The sequence below is a fragment of the Neovison vison genome, unplaced genomic scaffold, assembly GCF_020171115.1.
Source record: "Neovison vison isolate M4711 unplaced genomic scaffold, ASM_NN_V1 Scaffold_093, whole genome shotgun sequence".
NCBI classification, from domain to species: Eukaryota; Metazoa; Chordata; class Mammalia; order Carnivora; family Mustelidae; genus Neogale; species Neogale vison.
In genome coordinates this window covers 89-15,652 of record NW_025334897.1, presented here as the reverse complement: position 1 = coordinate 15,652, position 15,564 = coordinate 89, and the positions used below count along the sequence as shown (strand labels likewise).

The 15,564-nt window shown below is 42.9% G+C and overlaps 1 protein-coding gene across 1 annotated transcript; it reads right to left on the bottom strand.

Moving 5' to 3' along the window:
- Positions 1–1,637: 1,637 nt before the first annotated feature.
- Positions 1,638–13,841, bottom strand: LOC122898034 (paired amphipathic helix protein Sin3a-like). Its single transcript, XM_044236201.1, has 4 exons — positions 13,655–13,841; positions 12,668–12,762; positions 5,344–5,551; positions 1,638–3,009 (listed from the first exon to the last, which is right to left on the bottom strand). The coding sequence occupies exons 1-4, from the start codon at positions 13,742–13,744 to the stop codon at positions 2,779–2,781; spliced, it is 624 nt and encodes a 207-aa protein (XP_044092136.1). The 5' UTR covers positions 13,745–13,841; the 3' UTR covers positions 1,638–2,778.
- Between the last annotated feature and the right edge of the window lie 1,723 nt (positions 13,842–15,564).

The window sequence follows — 15,564 nt, the reverse complement described above, 5'->3', positions numbered from 1 at the left end:
AAAACCTACTTAACGTGGGAAGAGCCAGGCGCCGGGCCCGTGCTTTGAAGCTGATCGGCAGATCTGTGTTAAATAGGGAGGGCTTTGCGCCGCGATAACGGAAGCTTCCTCCAACATATTGTGTGTATAGCCGTCACTTATCCCCAGAAACCCTGGATATATTTTGATGTGATGGCAGATCAATCATAGCATTCAAGATCCCACTTGAATAACGTTATTTCACCACATAGGGCTGGAGAGTTCAGAAAAGCCACAACGCCAGAAACCTCTCCAATTTCATCCCTACCCTAGTCCATCGGCAGTTTCTTTTTCCCCCTTCTAGGATTGCCAAGCAGTGCGCTTGTCTATAAAATCATTACTAAGAAAAATATATACACGTTAGCCCTGATACTTTAATGGAAATACTGACCAAGTTCACATTTCAAGTGCAAATCACAGGGAAAGGGGGCTAGTACAGAACACCACACATGATTTTAACTAAGGAGGACTCACTGCTATAACAAAGACTGGGTTTAGAACTTGGAGCTCAGTTTTCAGAGGGCAGGAGGGCTAAAGATGGTGCTTGTAAAAACACTGGCTGTAGGTGAAGCTCCCACTTCTTTGGGTTGCCCTGATGGGTTGCATTTTCTCCTGAACTTGGCCCTGAAGCCAGATCCTGACCTGCAGGGAGGTAAGTCTGGACATAACAGTGCTACCACAGCCAACAGGTGGGGTGCCCCTGGTCAGACCCGATCATTTCCCCCATAATTTCAAGTCAGCCTGCCGGTTCTTAAGCAGAGGGGGATAAGTGGGGAAACCTGAAGATCTTTCCCTCAATCAATAACGCATCACTCTACCTCCAAGTCAGGCACTGCCTTAGCTTCACCCTACTATCTCCTCCCACAAGGCTCTATTACCACTCCCTACATTTTGGGGCTCAGAGTCTCCTGTTCCCTCTGCAACAACAATAGTCTAAAATATAAGTCTATACCATCTGTTTTTAAAGTTCAGAAGCCCCCAAACTTGTAGTCTTCGGTGGCAGTGTTGGGGGTTTTTAAGCAAACAAAAACCACACAAAACACTACTGCTTACTTAACGACTGAGACTAGGGTAATGGTTGATGGAGAATAAATCTACCAGAGTACTGGGAGGGGTTCAGTTGGTCTTTGTTCAGAAACTCCAGGTTAAAGACCTATAAAACAACTACTCACTCAGTTTAAATGTCTGGTCTACCAGTCTAAATTTATGTAATTAAAAAAATATATATTCCATTTGCAGTTGCTAATAATGTAGCAAATCTCTCTCCCAACCCCATTTATACCACACGCCTTGTATGCATTTCCTTCAAATACTGCTTTGGTATTTAAGTCGTTCACCCCCATTTCCAATTAAGGATAAGAAAAACAACACAGAAATGCAAACTAAATAGCCGGACAACTGCCCAAATAGAAAATATTTCCAAACAGTTGAAATAAGGAGAAAAACATGTACTAAAAGAATGAAGTGTTCTATTTTAAAAATTTGGAATATTTTGATTTGAGACAAGTGCAATGAACTGCTAAGTATTTAAAGCAAATTTTCGTTTGTGCCGAGGGTAAGGAACTGAAGCCCAAATCCCTGTTCCACAGTAGTTCTCTGGTGAGGAGAAGGGACTTGGGTTGAGAGTTCATTCCTTAAGTAAGAACCAAGCTTTATTTATTTACAAAAAAAAGAAGAAGAAGAAAAGAAAAGAAAAGAAAAAAAGGGAAAAAAATGAAAGGGACAAAAGGAAAAAAGAAAAAAAGTAGGGGCAAGGGGGAGACAAGTTTTACACAAAAGTACTACAACAGTAACTCCCTTTGGTAAAAAGTGTAATAAATGTCTTATACATCTGTTCACAGGTACTAAATCTGAGCCACATAGAACTATGGTACACAAGAAGCTAGAGCAGTTATGCTAGCACATCAAAGCATATTTCTTTTAATAAAAAATCGACAGTATGTACATTATTTACAAAAAAAAAGAAAAAGAAAAAACCAAGTTAAAATTGTGTGTGTGTGTGTGTGTGTGTGTCAGAGAGTAAAGCTGGTGGATGGCACTAGGGTAGACTAGTAAAGAAGCAGGTACAAAACAGTTCCACGGGAGCTAAAAAGGACGACGGATTTGAACTTGCTGAGGTTGAGAACCAGAGGAGAATGTAAAGGGTGGGCAGCGAGGGATTCGTCAGGAAAAACCCACAAGATGATCAATCCCAAAGCCAAACTGCAGGTCCCAGATAAAATCTAATGGGTGATCTAGATGTGCTCGAGTGACCAGGAAGAAAAAGAAAAAGAAAAAAAAAAATCAAATCCAGTTTTTTTTCCTTTTGTGGGGAGGAGAGGAGCAGTGACCATCAGAGTTACAATCCATCTGAGCGGTGAGTCCTTCCCCAGTCTGTCAGTGCACGCCCATCCAGTCAAGGTGTGAACAGCGTCTGGCTCCTTCATCGAAGGTCAGGCCCCAGGAGACTCCAGTCTTAGCTCTGCTGGTGTGTGCAAGCGAGCTGCGCGTCTCTGTGCTTGCACGGATTTCCTTCCCCTCCAGGGCAGGCTAACACCCCAAACCCCTTGGGAAAAGTTCCAGCTCCGGCTTTGTATGGTATCCACGTTCCTTCTATGCAGCCCACTTGGTGCCAGGTTGCACCAGCCACACACTGATCAGGTGGCCATGTCCCAGAGAGGCCCAGTGAGGCTTGAAAGGCATCTTCCTTGTTTCTTCAGTGTGCGTGAGTGCGCGCACTCCCCACACACACCCCCTCAGTTACCTGCTCCTGCTCTGTGGTTACGGGGCTTTGAACGCTGCGCCGTATTTGACACGGTACTTGTTTATGCTTACAAAGTGCAGGGTCTCTGTGTCACAGGTGGTGGTACAGGGCACCAGGCCCTCCAGCCCCTCACCCATGAGCCACTTGCTGGTCTCTGCTGCCATCTCACGGGGCACGTGTTCCTTGGTCCATTTGTCCACCCAGGCCTGGAACCTCTGATGTAGCCGCTTGCTCACACGCTCATGGGACTGCGAAAGAGAACAAGAAAAAAACCATGAACTAAAACAAAAAACAAACAAATAAAACCAAAAAAATCCCTCTTCAAATACAAAGCCTAATTTTCTCCTAAAGTAGCAGGGGAAAAGATGTGTGGTCAAGCCTTTGATACTACTGGTTAGTTAGGAGTCTCTGTTTAAAGAAGAAAACAGAAAAGAGGCTAAGAACACAGAGTAGGTGAAGAGTTGGAGCCCATAAAGCCCCTAAAGAAATGTCGACCCAGGGTCTTAGCAGAACGAGCTCAGTAGTTCTCATTTTTAGCATTCATTAGTATCAACTAGGTAACCTGATAAAAATACAGATTTCCTCGTTTTCATCAATCTGAATTTTTTTTTTTTAAAGATTTTACTTATTTGACAGAGATCACAAGTAGGCAGAGGCAGGTGGCGGGGGTGGGGGAAGCAGGCTCCCAGCTGAGCAGAGAGCCTAATGTGGGGCTTGATCCCAGGACCCCAGAATCATGACCCGAGCTGAAGGCAGAGGCTCTAACCCACTGAGCCACCCAGGCGCCCCAATCTGAGTTTTTAAACTAGCAGCCCAGATGCCTCTAATGTACCTGAATGAGACACAACTAGTCGCAGCTATGAGGTCCTTCTGTCAGCGTGACAATCCACTTCTAAGTAAGACGGCACAAGGCAAAGGGCTTAAAACCCGCTTTCCCTTTACGGTATTACCCTGCCCTGCCCAGCAGGGCATGGGGCACAGCAGATCTCCAGGGGAGTGTATGGTCCTACCTACCCAGCCACCAAATATTTACCGATGCCTATGTGTGAGGCAGAGGAGGAATGCCAAGATGAATTCGGTGCTACCCAGCTCCTGGAATAATCTGCACCAGACCCACAACACACAGTGTCATGAGGGAAATCTACTGAATCACCCATCCAACTTCTCTCACTTGAATGACCTCTAGTCCTTTCACACTTCATCAGTCCAAAACACAGTGCTTGATGTGCCCCCAACCCCCTTCCTATCAACAGATTATGCCCCTAAACTGCCCATTTTCTCAAGCAGAAACAAAACCAAAAACCAACACAAGACCAGGCATCATCCTTGATGTTCTCTTTTCTCTTATCCACTCACGTCTATCTGATCATTACTGCATCCTGACAACTCTATACCCAAATTGTACCTCTGACCTAATTCTTAGAATTCCTGCTAGCCCGGGTCACCGTCACATCTCACTTGGACAAGAGCAGTCTTTTGAGCATTCTTTGCCTTTCCAACTTCATGCCCCAAATCATCCCCACTGGGATGAACAGCAGTCCAAGCCATCCTGTCAACAACGTCCCCCAGTACTGCAAACAAAATCCAAACCATGGTCTACAAGACTAGTGATGATGTCTCTGCCCACCCTCCCTGGCTCAAGCCATGCTGATGCTTCTAGTTTCTCACACATGCTGAGTCCTTTCCTCCCTTCTGGCATTGCATTTGCTGGTTTCCTTCATCTAGAAAGCACTATCCCTCAACTCCTCACCAAGATGCATCCTGGTCGTTGTTCCAACCTCAAGGGTCACCTCCTAAGGGAAGTCTGCCCCCACACAAACAGGGCCTGCATGCCAGCTACCCACAATCGCCTCACCTAGTTTCTCTCCTTCATTGTGCGTATCACACCATTTCATACGCTCTACTTCATGGCTGTGCCCCAGGGCCCGGCACAATCCTGCTCCAAAACCATACCAGAAAGCTTTCACAATCGGGATGGCATGCAAGAACAGACAGAATTCATAAGCAATACCCTGTGAAATGCCAAAACTGGGCGGAGCTTTACTGAGGTGCCACTGGCTGCTGTGGGTTGAACTGTGTCCTCTGCAAATCACTGTGTTAGTCCTCCTGTCTGTACCTCAGATTGTGACCTAACTTAGAAATAAAGTTGTTGCAGATGTAATCAGTTAAGATGCAGTCAGACGATAGGAAGGTGGACCTAGAGTCCAGTATGACCAGGCCCTGAAAGGGGGGCACTGGACACAGGCACACAGGGAAAAATGCTGTGTGAAGCAGATGAGGGCATGGGAAAGATTCTCCCTCCCTGCCCTGGTTCGAACCAACCCTGCCACACGTCAATTTTTGACTTTTAGCCTCCAGAACTGTAGGACAATAAATTTCTGTTGTTTGAGGCACACAGTTTGCGGACCTTCATTTGGACATCTTTAACAGCCTAATACCTCTGCTTACTCAACAACTCAACAACTCACCACTCACAACAAGCGGTGGTTCTCAGAAAGGGAGAGGAACAACCAGGACCCTGCGGTAGCCCTGGGCCCAGCCGGGGAGGAAGGGCGCGGAGACATTCTGTGACTGGTTCTTACCTGATGAGCCCGGAGCAAGGCTGTTCTCCGGTACATGTAGTCCTCTGACTTGATCACGTACACCATCTTGTAGGAGTTCAGCTTGAATCTACACTCCAGTTTATCCAGGCTATCCACATTCTCCATGGTCTTCTTGCTGTTTCCTTCCTTCCCTTCCTTTTCCTGCTGTTCCCGACCACGCTGACATTTCCGGATTCGCCTCAGATTCCTACGGAGTAGAGAAGCCCTACAGGATCAGAGCTCGCCCAGATGCGACTTCCCATGAGTCCCCTCAAAGGGGTTCTCCTTGTCATATGCCTTTTTAGCACTTATCATAATTTTAGTTACATAACCAGATACACACACACACACACACACACACACACTTTTCAGTTACATATACTTTTATATTTTTAAAAATATATATACTTTATATATACTTTTAGTGCATGTGTGTGGGGTGTGTGTGTGTGTGTGTGTGTATGCTCTAACTTAGCTATATATATTAACTATACATCTCTCTCCCCAATGGTTTCATTGTTTAAAAAAAAAAAAAAGTTTCAAATGCAGAGATACACAGAATAAAAGGCAGAAATCTTCAACCTCGCCTACCCCAGATTCTCTGAATCCCACATGCCCCAGAAGAGGTAAGCACTGAGAACAGCTTTGATTTTAAACCTCCTAAGCCTCTCCATAATCACTCACTATAGTTCTGCCTTGGGATGTTTTTAAAGACTAAAGATCATACTATATATTATATTATTCTCCGTTTTTCACTTAATGTGAAAATTTCTTTCGTCACATTCTCTTGATCTGCTCCCTTAACTGAACCATCCCTTAACAGGAACCACTAAGGGCTCCTCACCTGAACCACGGAACAAAGATGGTTATTAGAATGCCTATTTTTTCAATTCCCCCCAAAGATGGTACATAATTCCTGTATCTTATATATATAGTTAAGAGGACAATTCACATGAATGGATGCCCTGGAAGGTATTTAAAGCTGAATTCTCTCCAAAAGCAAGCAGAAGAAAGCTTGTCAGCTAGACAGTTACACAGTTGCTAACACTTTGCTATGGCAACAAACATTGCTTAGTGAGTATCTGGTATACATGTATTTCTGTAGGCCTGCAGTTTTTTGGTCCAAGGACCCTTGGGGGCCCCCAAGCCCCTTTTCAGGAGATCTACTATTTTCATAATAATACTAAAACATAAAAATACTGAAACATATATAAAAAAAACCATGTTTTCCTATGTTAACATTTACACTGGCAGTGCAAAAGTAATGGTGAATAAAAATGCCGGTGGCACCAAAATGTTCTTAGAAACCTTTGTATTCTTCTCAGGCCATGTTCTGGCAATTAAAAGAGGAAAGCTGAGGGTGCCTGGGTGGCTCAGTCAGTTAAGCATCTGCCTTTGGCTAATGTCATGATCCCAGGGTCCTGGAGATTGAGCCCCAAGTTGGGCTCCCTGCTCAGCTAGGAGTCTGCTTCTTCCTCTGCTCCTCACTCTGCTCATGCTCTCTTTCTCTCTCTGAATAAATAAATCTTTAAAAAATGTTACCTGATATAATCCACATTAAAAACTTTCTGGAATATTCAGTCTCTAAGAAAATCTTAAAAAAAAAAATGAGGAAAGCTGGTTTCATTTAAGAATGTACATGATGGGGGTGCCTGGGTGGCTCAGTGGGTTAAAGCCTCTGCCTTCAGCTCAGGTCATGATCTCAGGGTCCTGGGATCGAGCCCCACATCGGGCTCTCTGCTCAGTGGGGAGCCAGCTTCCCCCTCTCTCTCTGCTTGCCTCTCTGCCTACCTGTGATCTCTCTGTCAAATAAATAAATAAAATCTTAAAAAAAAAAAAAAAGAATATGCATGATGTGGATGCCTAGGTGGCTCAGTCAGTTAAGTGTTCAACTCTTGGTTTCAGCTCAAGTCATGATCTCAGGGTGAATCAGCGCAGAGTCTGTTTAAGTTTCCCTCTCCCTCTGCTTCAGCTCCTCCCCGCTGCCCTCTCTCTCAAATAAAAAAACTTAAAAAAAAAAAAAGACTTTATTTACTTATTTGCCAGAGAGAGAGAGCACAAGCAGGGGGAGCCGCAGGTAGAGGGAGAAGCAGGCCTCTTGCTGAGCAGGGAGCCTGATGTAGGACTCAATCCCATGACCCTGAGCCGAAGGCAGACATGTAACCAACTGAGCAACGTAGGCATCTCTAAAAAAATAAATCTAAATCTTTAAAAAAAAAAAAATCCTTGATGAAGCAATAAACATATTTTGTCAAATCCTAGCCCCTTAGTATACATCCTTTTAATATGTTGTGTGGTAAAATGGGAACTACACATACGGAACCACAGTGTGCCAAAGCACTGCCCGAATGGGAAATGGGTCACTATTTTTACCTGAAGGAACAACGGACTAACCATCCTGGAGTACTGTCAGCTATTTTTTCAAAAAATGAACAATGAAGGAGGCGCCGGAGTGGCTCAGTCGGTTGAGTGTGGGACTACTTGGTTTGGGCTCAGGTCATGACTGAGGGTCATGGGATGGAGCCCGGAGGCCAGGGCTGGGGCTCCATACTCAGCAGGGAGTCTGCTTGACAGTCTCTTCCTCTCCCTGTTCCCCTCCCTCGTTCACGCATTCCCCCTTCCTGTAAATAATTAAATCTTCAAAAAAAAGTGTTACCTGATATAACCCACATAAACAAAAGCTTTTTGAAATATTCAGTCTCTAAAAATGTAAGGGATCTCCAGGCCAAAAAGACTGAGAACTCAGCTCCAATAGCTGCTAAGGCAAATTATTAGAAACCAAAGTTATAAGGTAAAGTTCCCATATATTTTTATCGCCCTGGCCCCAGAATGATGGTATCAATTTATATTTTCCCCACAGAATATGAAGTGCTTTCCTAGCCCACACCCTCTACAGCCAGGTTATAAATCTTTTAAAAACATGGCCAACCTGGTGAGAAATACACGGTATGCTTATTGTACTACTCCATAACCCTAGAGACTAAGCCTGTTTTGTTGAAGAGAGGCCTGGCACAGAACAGCTGCTCCGATGTCTGCCAAATGAATCAAGAGTGAAGAGGCTGGCAGGACCCTTTTGGCTCACATCCCCCTTTTTCCATGTTCCGATTAGAACTCCGATTATAATAATAACACAGATCTTCCTTGACTTAGGGGTTACGGCCCGATGAGATGTTGGAAATACTTTAAGTCAAAAGTGCATTTTATCCCTAACCTACTGACTAAGCATCACAGCCTAGGCTAGCCCACTTCAAAGTGCTCAGAACACACTTTAGCCTACTACTGGTCAACATCCTCTACCACAAAGCCTGTTTTATAATAAAGTGCTGCATGTCATGTAATTTATTGACTACTAACTGGAATATGCAAACAAAGTGGCTGGATGGGCAGAGCACGGTGCTAAGCATGTCAGCTCTTGCCCCTTGTGCTCCTGAGGCTGACTGGGAGCTGCAGCCCCTGCCCAGCACCGTAAGAGGACCACACCATAGCTCGCTAGCCTGGGAAAAGACCCAATTCCAAATTCCAAAATGGCTTCTAGTGAGTGTGCCTTGCTTTTGTACCATTGTAAATCCAAAAATCATTTAAGTCCAACTATCCTAAGTGGGGGACCATCTGTATTGGTATAATACCTTTCTGGAAACCTAAGACCTGGGATTTCAATTCTGAGCTTCTGGGAAGGAAGAAAACTACTCTACTACAGCACAACCTTTTTTCTACTTCTGCAACTTCATTTTCATCCTCACAGGACCAACAATACACTGCCCATAAATAGGGAGGACATTTTTAAAATTCTGTGAAGTGAATATAGCAGACCTAAGCCTGCTATTCTTTTATGGGTTCTTTCTACTATCTTCAAAAGAGAGCTCTACTTCATTATTTTTTAAAAATGTAATTCTAGTATAGTTAACTACACAGTGTTGTATTAGTTGCAAGTATACAATATAGTGATTCAACACTTCCAGACATCACCCAGTGCTCATTGTGACAAGTGCCCTCCTTAATCCCCATCACCTATGTCACCCCCACCCCCACCTCTGGTGACCATCAGTTTGTTCTCTATAGTTAAATGAGTCTGTTTCTTGGTTTGTCTCTTCCTTTCCCTGTGTCTGGTTTCTTCAATTCCACAGATGAGTGATATCATATGGTACTTGTTTTTCTCTGACTGACTTACTTCACTTGGCATAAAACTCTAGAATACTCTCTACCTACACCCATGTTGTTGCAAATGCCAAGATTTCATTGCTTCTTATGGCTGAGTAATATTCCATTGTATATCACACCCCATCTTCTTTATCCATTCATCTACTGATGGACACTTAGGCTACTTCTGTATCTTGGCTATTAGAGATAATGCTGCTCTAAACATAGGGGTGCATGTAGCCCTCTGACCTTTTTGGATTCTATGGGGTAAATTCCCAGTAGTGCAATTCCTGAGTCATAGGGTAGTTCTATTTTTAACTTTCTGAGGAACCTCCATACTGTGTTCCACAGTGGCTGTACAGTTTGCATTCCCACCAACAGTGCAAGAGGGTTCCTTTTTCTCCACATCCTTGCCAGCATGATGTTTCTTCTGTTTTTGATGTTAGCCCTTCTGACAGGTGTTAAGGCAATGTCTTATTGTAGTTTGGATTTGCATTTCCCTGATGATCAGTGATGTTAAGTACCTTTTCATGTTACCTGTCGGCAACAGGTCTTCTTTGGAGCAATGTCTGTTCGTGTCTTCTGCCATTTTTTTTTTTTTTTTTTAGATTTGAGAGAGGAAGACGGAGCAAGCCAGTGCACCCATGTGTTCTGGCAGGGGGAAGGGAGGGGAGAGAGAAAAATCTCAAAGGAGAATCCCTGCTAAGTGTGGAGCCAGACACACGGCTTGATCTCATGACCCTATGATCATGACCTGAGCCGAAATCAAGAGTTGGACGCTTTACATACTGAGCCATCCAGGTGCCTCCTGCCCATTTTTAATTGGATTATTTGGTTTTGGGAGGTGTTGTGTAAGTACTTTATATATTTTGGATACTAACTCTTTATCAGATACATCATTTGCAATATCTTCTCCCAAAACAGCATGAAGGTTCCTCAAAAAGTTGAAAATAGAACTACCCTATCGCTTCTCGGCCTTTTGGCTAAGATCAAGTGTGAAAATAGAACTACCCTATGACCCAGCAATTGCACTATTGGGTATTTACCCTAAAGACACAAATGTAGTGATCCGAAGGGGCACGTGCACCTGAATGTTTATAGCAGCAATGTCCAAAATAGCCAAACTATGGAAAGAACCTAGATATCCATCAACAGATGAATGCATAAAGAAGATGTGGTATATATATATACAATGGAATACTATGCAGCCATCAAAAGAAATGAAATTTTGTCATTTGCGATGACGGGGATGGAACTAGAGGGTATTATGTTTAGCAAAATAAGTCAATTGAAGAAAGACAACTACCATATGATCTCTCTGATATAGGAATTTGAGAGGCAGGGCAGGGAGTCATAGGGGGTAGGGAAGGAAAAATGAAACAAGATGGGATCGGGAGGGAGAAATCCGTAAGAGACTCTTAATCTCACGAAAAAAAACTGAGGGTTGCCAGCTGGAGGGGGTAGGGAGAAGGTGGACGGGTTATGGACATTGGGGAGGGTATCTGCTATGGTGAGTGCTGTGAAGTGTGTAAGCCTGACGATTCACAGACCTGTACCCCTGGGGCAAATAATACACTAATAATACATTATATGTTAATAAAAAATTTTTTTTTAATTAAAAAAAAAAAAAAGATTTTCTCCCATTCTATAGGTTGCCTTTTAGCTTTGTTGATTATTTCCTTTGCTGTGCAGAGCTTTTTGTTTTGATACAGTCCCAAGAATTTATGTTTCCCTTGCCTCAGGAAACTTATCTTAAAAATGTTGCTACAGCCGATGCCAAAGAAATTACTGCCTTTGCTCTAGGATTTTTATGGTTCCAGGTCTCACCATGTAGGTCTTTAAAACCCATTTTGAATTTATTTTTGTATATGGTATACAAGTGGTCCAGTTTCATTCTTTTGCATATAGCTGACCTGTTTTCCCAATACCATTTGTTGAAGAGACTGTCTTATTCCCATTGGATAATCTTTCTTGTTTTATCAAAGATTAACTGACCACAAAAATCGTGGTCAGTTTTCTGTTCTGACTGGGTTTTCTATTTTGTTCTATTGATCTACGTGTCTACTTTTGTGCCAGTACCATGCTGTTTTCATTATTACAGCTTTATAACATAACTTAAAATCCAGAGTTGTGATGCCTCCAGCTTTGCTTTTCTTTTTCAGGATTTGGCTATTGGGGGTCTTCTGTGGTTCCATACAAATTTTAGGATTATTTGCTCTAGCTCTGTGGTTTATTGGTAGGTATTGCATTAAATGTGTAGACTGCACTGGGTAGCGTAAACATTATAATATTTCTGCTTCCAATCCATGAGCACGGAATGTATTTCCATTTCTTTGTCTTCTTTAATTTTTATCATCAGTGTTTTATAGTTTCCAGAGTACAGGTCTTTCACCTCTTCAGTTACATTTATTCCTCGGTATCTTATTATTTTTGGTAAGACTGCTATCAAGGTTGTCACTTAGCTGGGTTCTGAAATCTTGGATTTTGCGAGTTTACACCATTCCCTAAGCATTAAAAGAGGCTCAATGTACCTAAACTGTTCACAGAAATACGTGGTTTCATCTGAAAACCTGCTTTCTTTCTGGGAGTCTGGAATTTTGGTATGTGCTAGGCAGACAGTGCCTACATGACTATCACCCAATAAAAAACCCAGCACTGAGTCTCCTAATGAGCTTCCCTGGTAGACAGAGTTTCGAACATACTGTCATTTGTTGCTTGGAGGAATTAGGAGTGTCCCGTGCGACTGCAAGGGAAGACGGCTCCTGGAAGCTTGCACCGGGTTTCCTCTGACTTTGTCACACACACCTTTTCCCCATGCTGATTTAGCTCTGTACTCTTTCGCTATAACAAGTCATCACTGTGAGTACGACTACATGCTGAGTCCTGTGAGGATTCCTCATGAATCATCAAGATTTGGGAGACCAACACACACTCCTATCCAACCCAGGAAAGTTACTGCTGATTCTCAAAAGCTCTCACTTCTCTGATGCCTTGGGGCACATGCTGCAGGTAAGCTCATGCATGAACAGCCATAGAAACCTTGAATCAGTGTCCTCAGTGTCCTTGCTGATCAGCAGACAGAACAACAAACTGAGCAAGCGAAAACCAAGGATCTGAAAGTCATTTAACTTGTGTTCCTCATCCCTGTGCAAGTATATGCTGCTAATGTGTGATTCAGTTCACTCACCTTGGGAGAAATACTGGTTTCCGTGCCAGGTGCTCACGAAGCTCGGGAGAGGTAGTATCAGAATTCATGTATCGCTCCACATAGTCTGACCAGCGCTAGGGTTATAAACACAAGATGGGGGTGGAGAGAGAGTACAAACACCAGACTCCATCCTCCTCAGGTAGTCTAGCAAATTCTAGGACTAAATTGTCAGACACCCTTAAATTTTAACATCAAAAAGATCTTTCCATAATGATATGCCGTTACTTGGTATTGACATACAGCTTCAAATTCCTGTTATGGAACAAAACCCAAAGTTTGTCTGAGATACTTTAAAAGTTACCAGAAGTTATAAAGGGGTAGAAACTGGCTCACTGACAAATTTTATTTCCCCACAGATGGTTTTGTTAAAGAATAAAACATACAGTGGCAAACGTCTGAAAATCAGTATCTTTCACATTAAAATCTGGATTTCTGGCATCTCAAAAATTTTTTTTTAAAAGATCTCGCAACCAGGAGCCAATATTCCCACAGAACAACCATCTCCCTTCCATGGCCCCTCAACATCACACACAGTGCTTCCGTCTCTCGTTAACTTTACCTGCTAGGCCAGGCTATGATAACCACTCTATGGGGCCGAGAACTCTTGGCTTCATCAATCCCGATAAAGAGTAAACATGACACAAAATCAACATGATAGTGGCCAATGACCTCATCTGTTGTTTCTTATACTTTACAAAAAACAGGAAAGGTGCCAACCATGAGAGGTCCTGAGAGATGGCTTTACTGACGGCTAAAAGAGATGGCCATCAACCCTAAGTACCTACCACTAGGCAGCCCTTCCATTCCGCTGAATACATACATGGCTGGAATGGCCTGTATTTGAAGCATCAGGTTCTGACCTGTAATAGGCCTGAGGCTGTCCTGACCTTCTAAGACCATCACTAGGCAGTCTCAGTATAGGATGGCTCTCTAAGCACACAGTTTCTACAATATACTTGTCCATACCTCTGCTTCTACAGGGTCATCCGAGTTCTCCTCTTCTGTGTCCAGGAGCTCAATGGTCAGCTGAACCTGGCCCTGGCTCTGAATAAACATAAGCTGCAAATAAGAAACCAGAATGTAAACAAAAGACCATCTCCTCCAAAACTATAACCTAGCTGCTAAGGGATGGGAGGTTGGGAGGCAATAAAGTTATAAAGCTTCATTCACTCTAATTGAAGAGATGAGGCAGGTACTCCAAAGTTTAGGAGGCAGGTGATAAAAAAGGCCAAAGTCCAATCTTGCTACTAGCATAATGAAAGGCTACAGCAAAAAGTATGATTTCATGTCTCACACCTCCTGTATGAGCTGAGCAATAATCAATGTAAGAGTGTTTCAAACTTACTTTGTTCAGTGGAAAGAAATATGACATAAATAAAGCCAGAACCATAAAATGTCAATGCCATTTTACCTGATACCCTCATTTCTGGAACTTAATACAAAAAAAGTTAAGCCAATAGCATGAAAGAAAAAAGAGAAGGGAAGGAAAGGAGAGGAGGAAGAGAAACTTCTTTAACTAAAGTGAAGCAGAAAACATCAAACCCAACAGAGAGCAGCAATCAATTCTAATGCCATAAAGATTACTACCCAAAGTGGCACCTGGCTGGCTCAGTTGTAGCGCATGTGACAGTGGATCTCTAGACTTCAAGTCTGAGCCCCACATTAGATGCACAGATTATTTAAAAATAACATAACATAACATAACATAACATAACATAACATAACATAACATAACATGACTACCCAAACCATCATACACACTGTGGCCTAAGGAACACAAAGCATCAACATATTAACAAAGTTATCTGCTATAACGGTTATCAATCATATTAAAGGTTCTTAAAATTCTGAGTTCCAACATTTGTATGATTTTTTAAAAAAATTCGTATTTAAAAGCAACACACCAGGGCACCTAGGTGGCTCAGTGGGTTGCGCCTCTGCCTTCGGCTCAGGTCATGGTCTCAGGGTCCTGGGGATGGAGCCCCACACTGGGGGGTAGGGGTGGTCTAAGCTCAGTGGGGAGCCTGCTTCCCCCACCCCTACCTGCCTCTCTGCCAACTTGTGATCTTTGTCTGTCAAATAAATAAATAAAATCTTAAAAAAAAAAAAAAAAGGCAGTATACTGATTAGAGGCAAAAACAAGTCATGCTTTGCATAAAAGAACTATCAAATGGTGGTGGCACGTGGGACTTCCCCTGTCAGAATCCCAAGATTTTCAATGCCCTTATCCTAACGGCTTACTGCAGATAAGATCACTGTCCGAATCACATGGAGAAGATCAAAGCTTACAAGAAGGCTTGAGAATCATCTATTTCAACCTTTTGCATTTTACACAGGAAAAAATTTAGAGTTCTCACTTCTCAAAGCCACACAGTCAATAAGTAAATAGGATCAGAAGCCAGTTCTGGGGTTCCCAGTATTCCTCCAGAGAAGCTTTAAAAATTCCTACCTGCTAGTAAAATTTAAAACATGACAAGAGCGTAATACATGCAACATAAATACAAATATAGTTACTTCCAAAACAGATCTGAAAAAACTGTCCCTAGGAGTTTGTTTTTTCCCACCCAATCCAGGATGACCTAGAGTGTCAAGATTTATCCTACTGCTTAAGGAAATAAAAATTAAGGAAATCAAATTAAAGTGATACTGAGGGGGCGCCTGGGTGGCTCAGTGGGTTAAGCCGCTGCCTTCGGCTCAGGTCATGATCTCAGGGTCCTGGGATCGAGTCCTGCGTCGGGCTCTCTGCTCAGCAGGGAGCCTGCTTCCTCCTCTCTCTCTCTCTGCCTGCCTCTCTGCCTACTTGTGATCTCTCTCTGTCAAATAAATAAATAAAATCTTTAAAAAAAAAATAAAATAAAATAAAGTGATACTGAGAA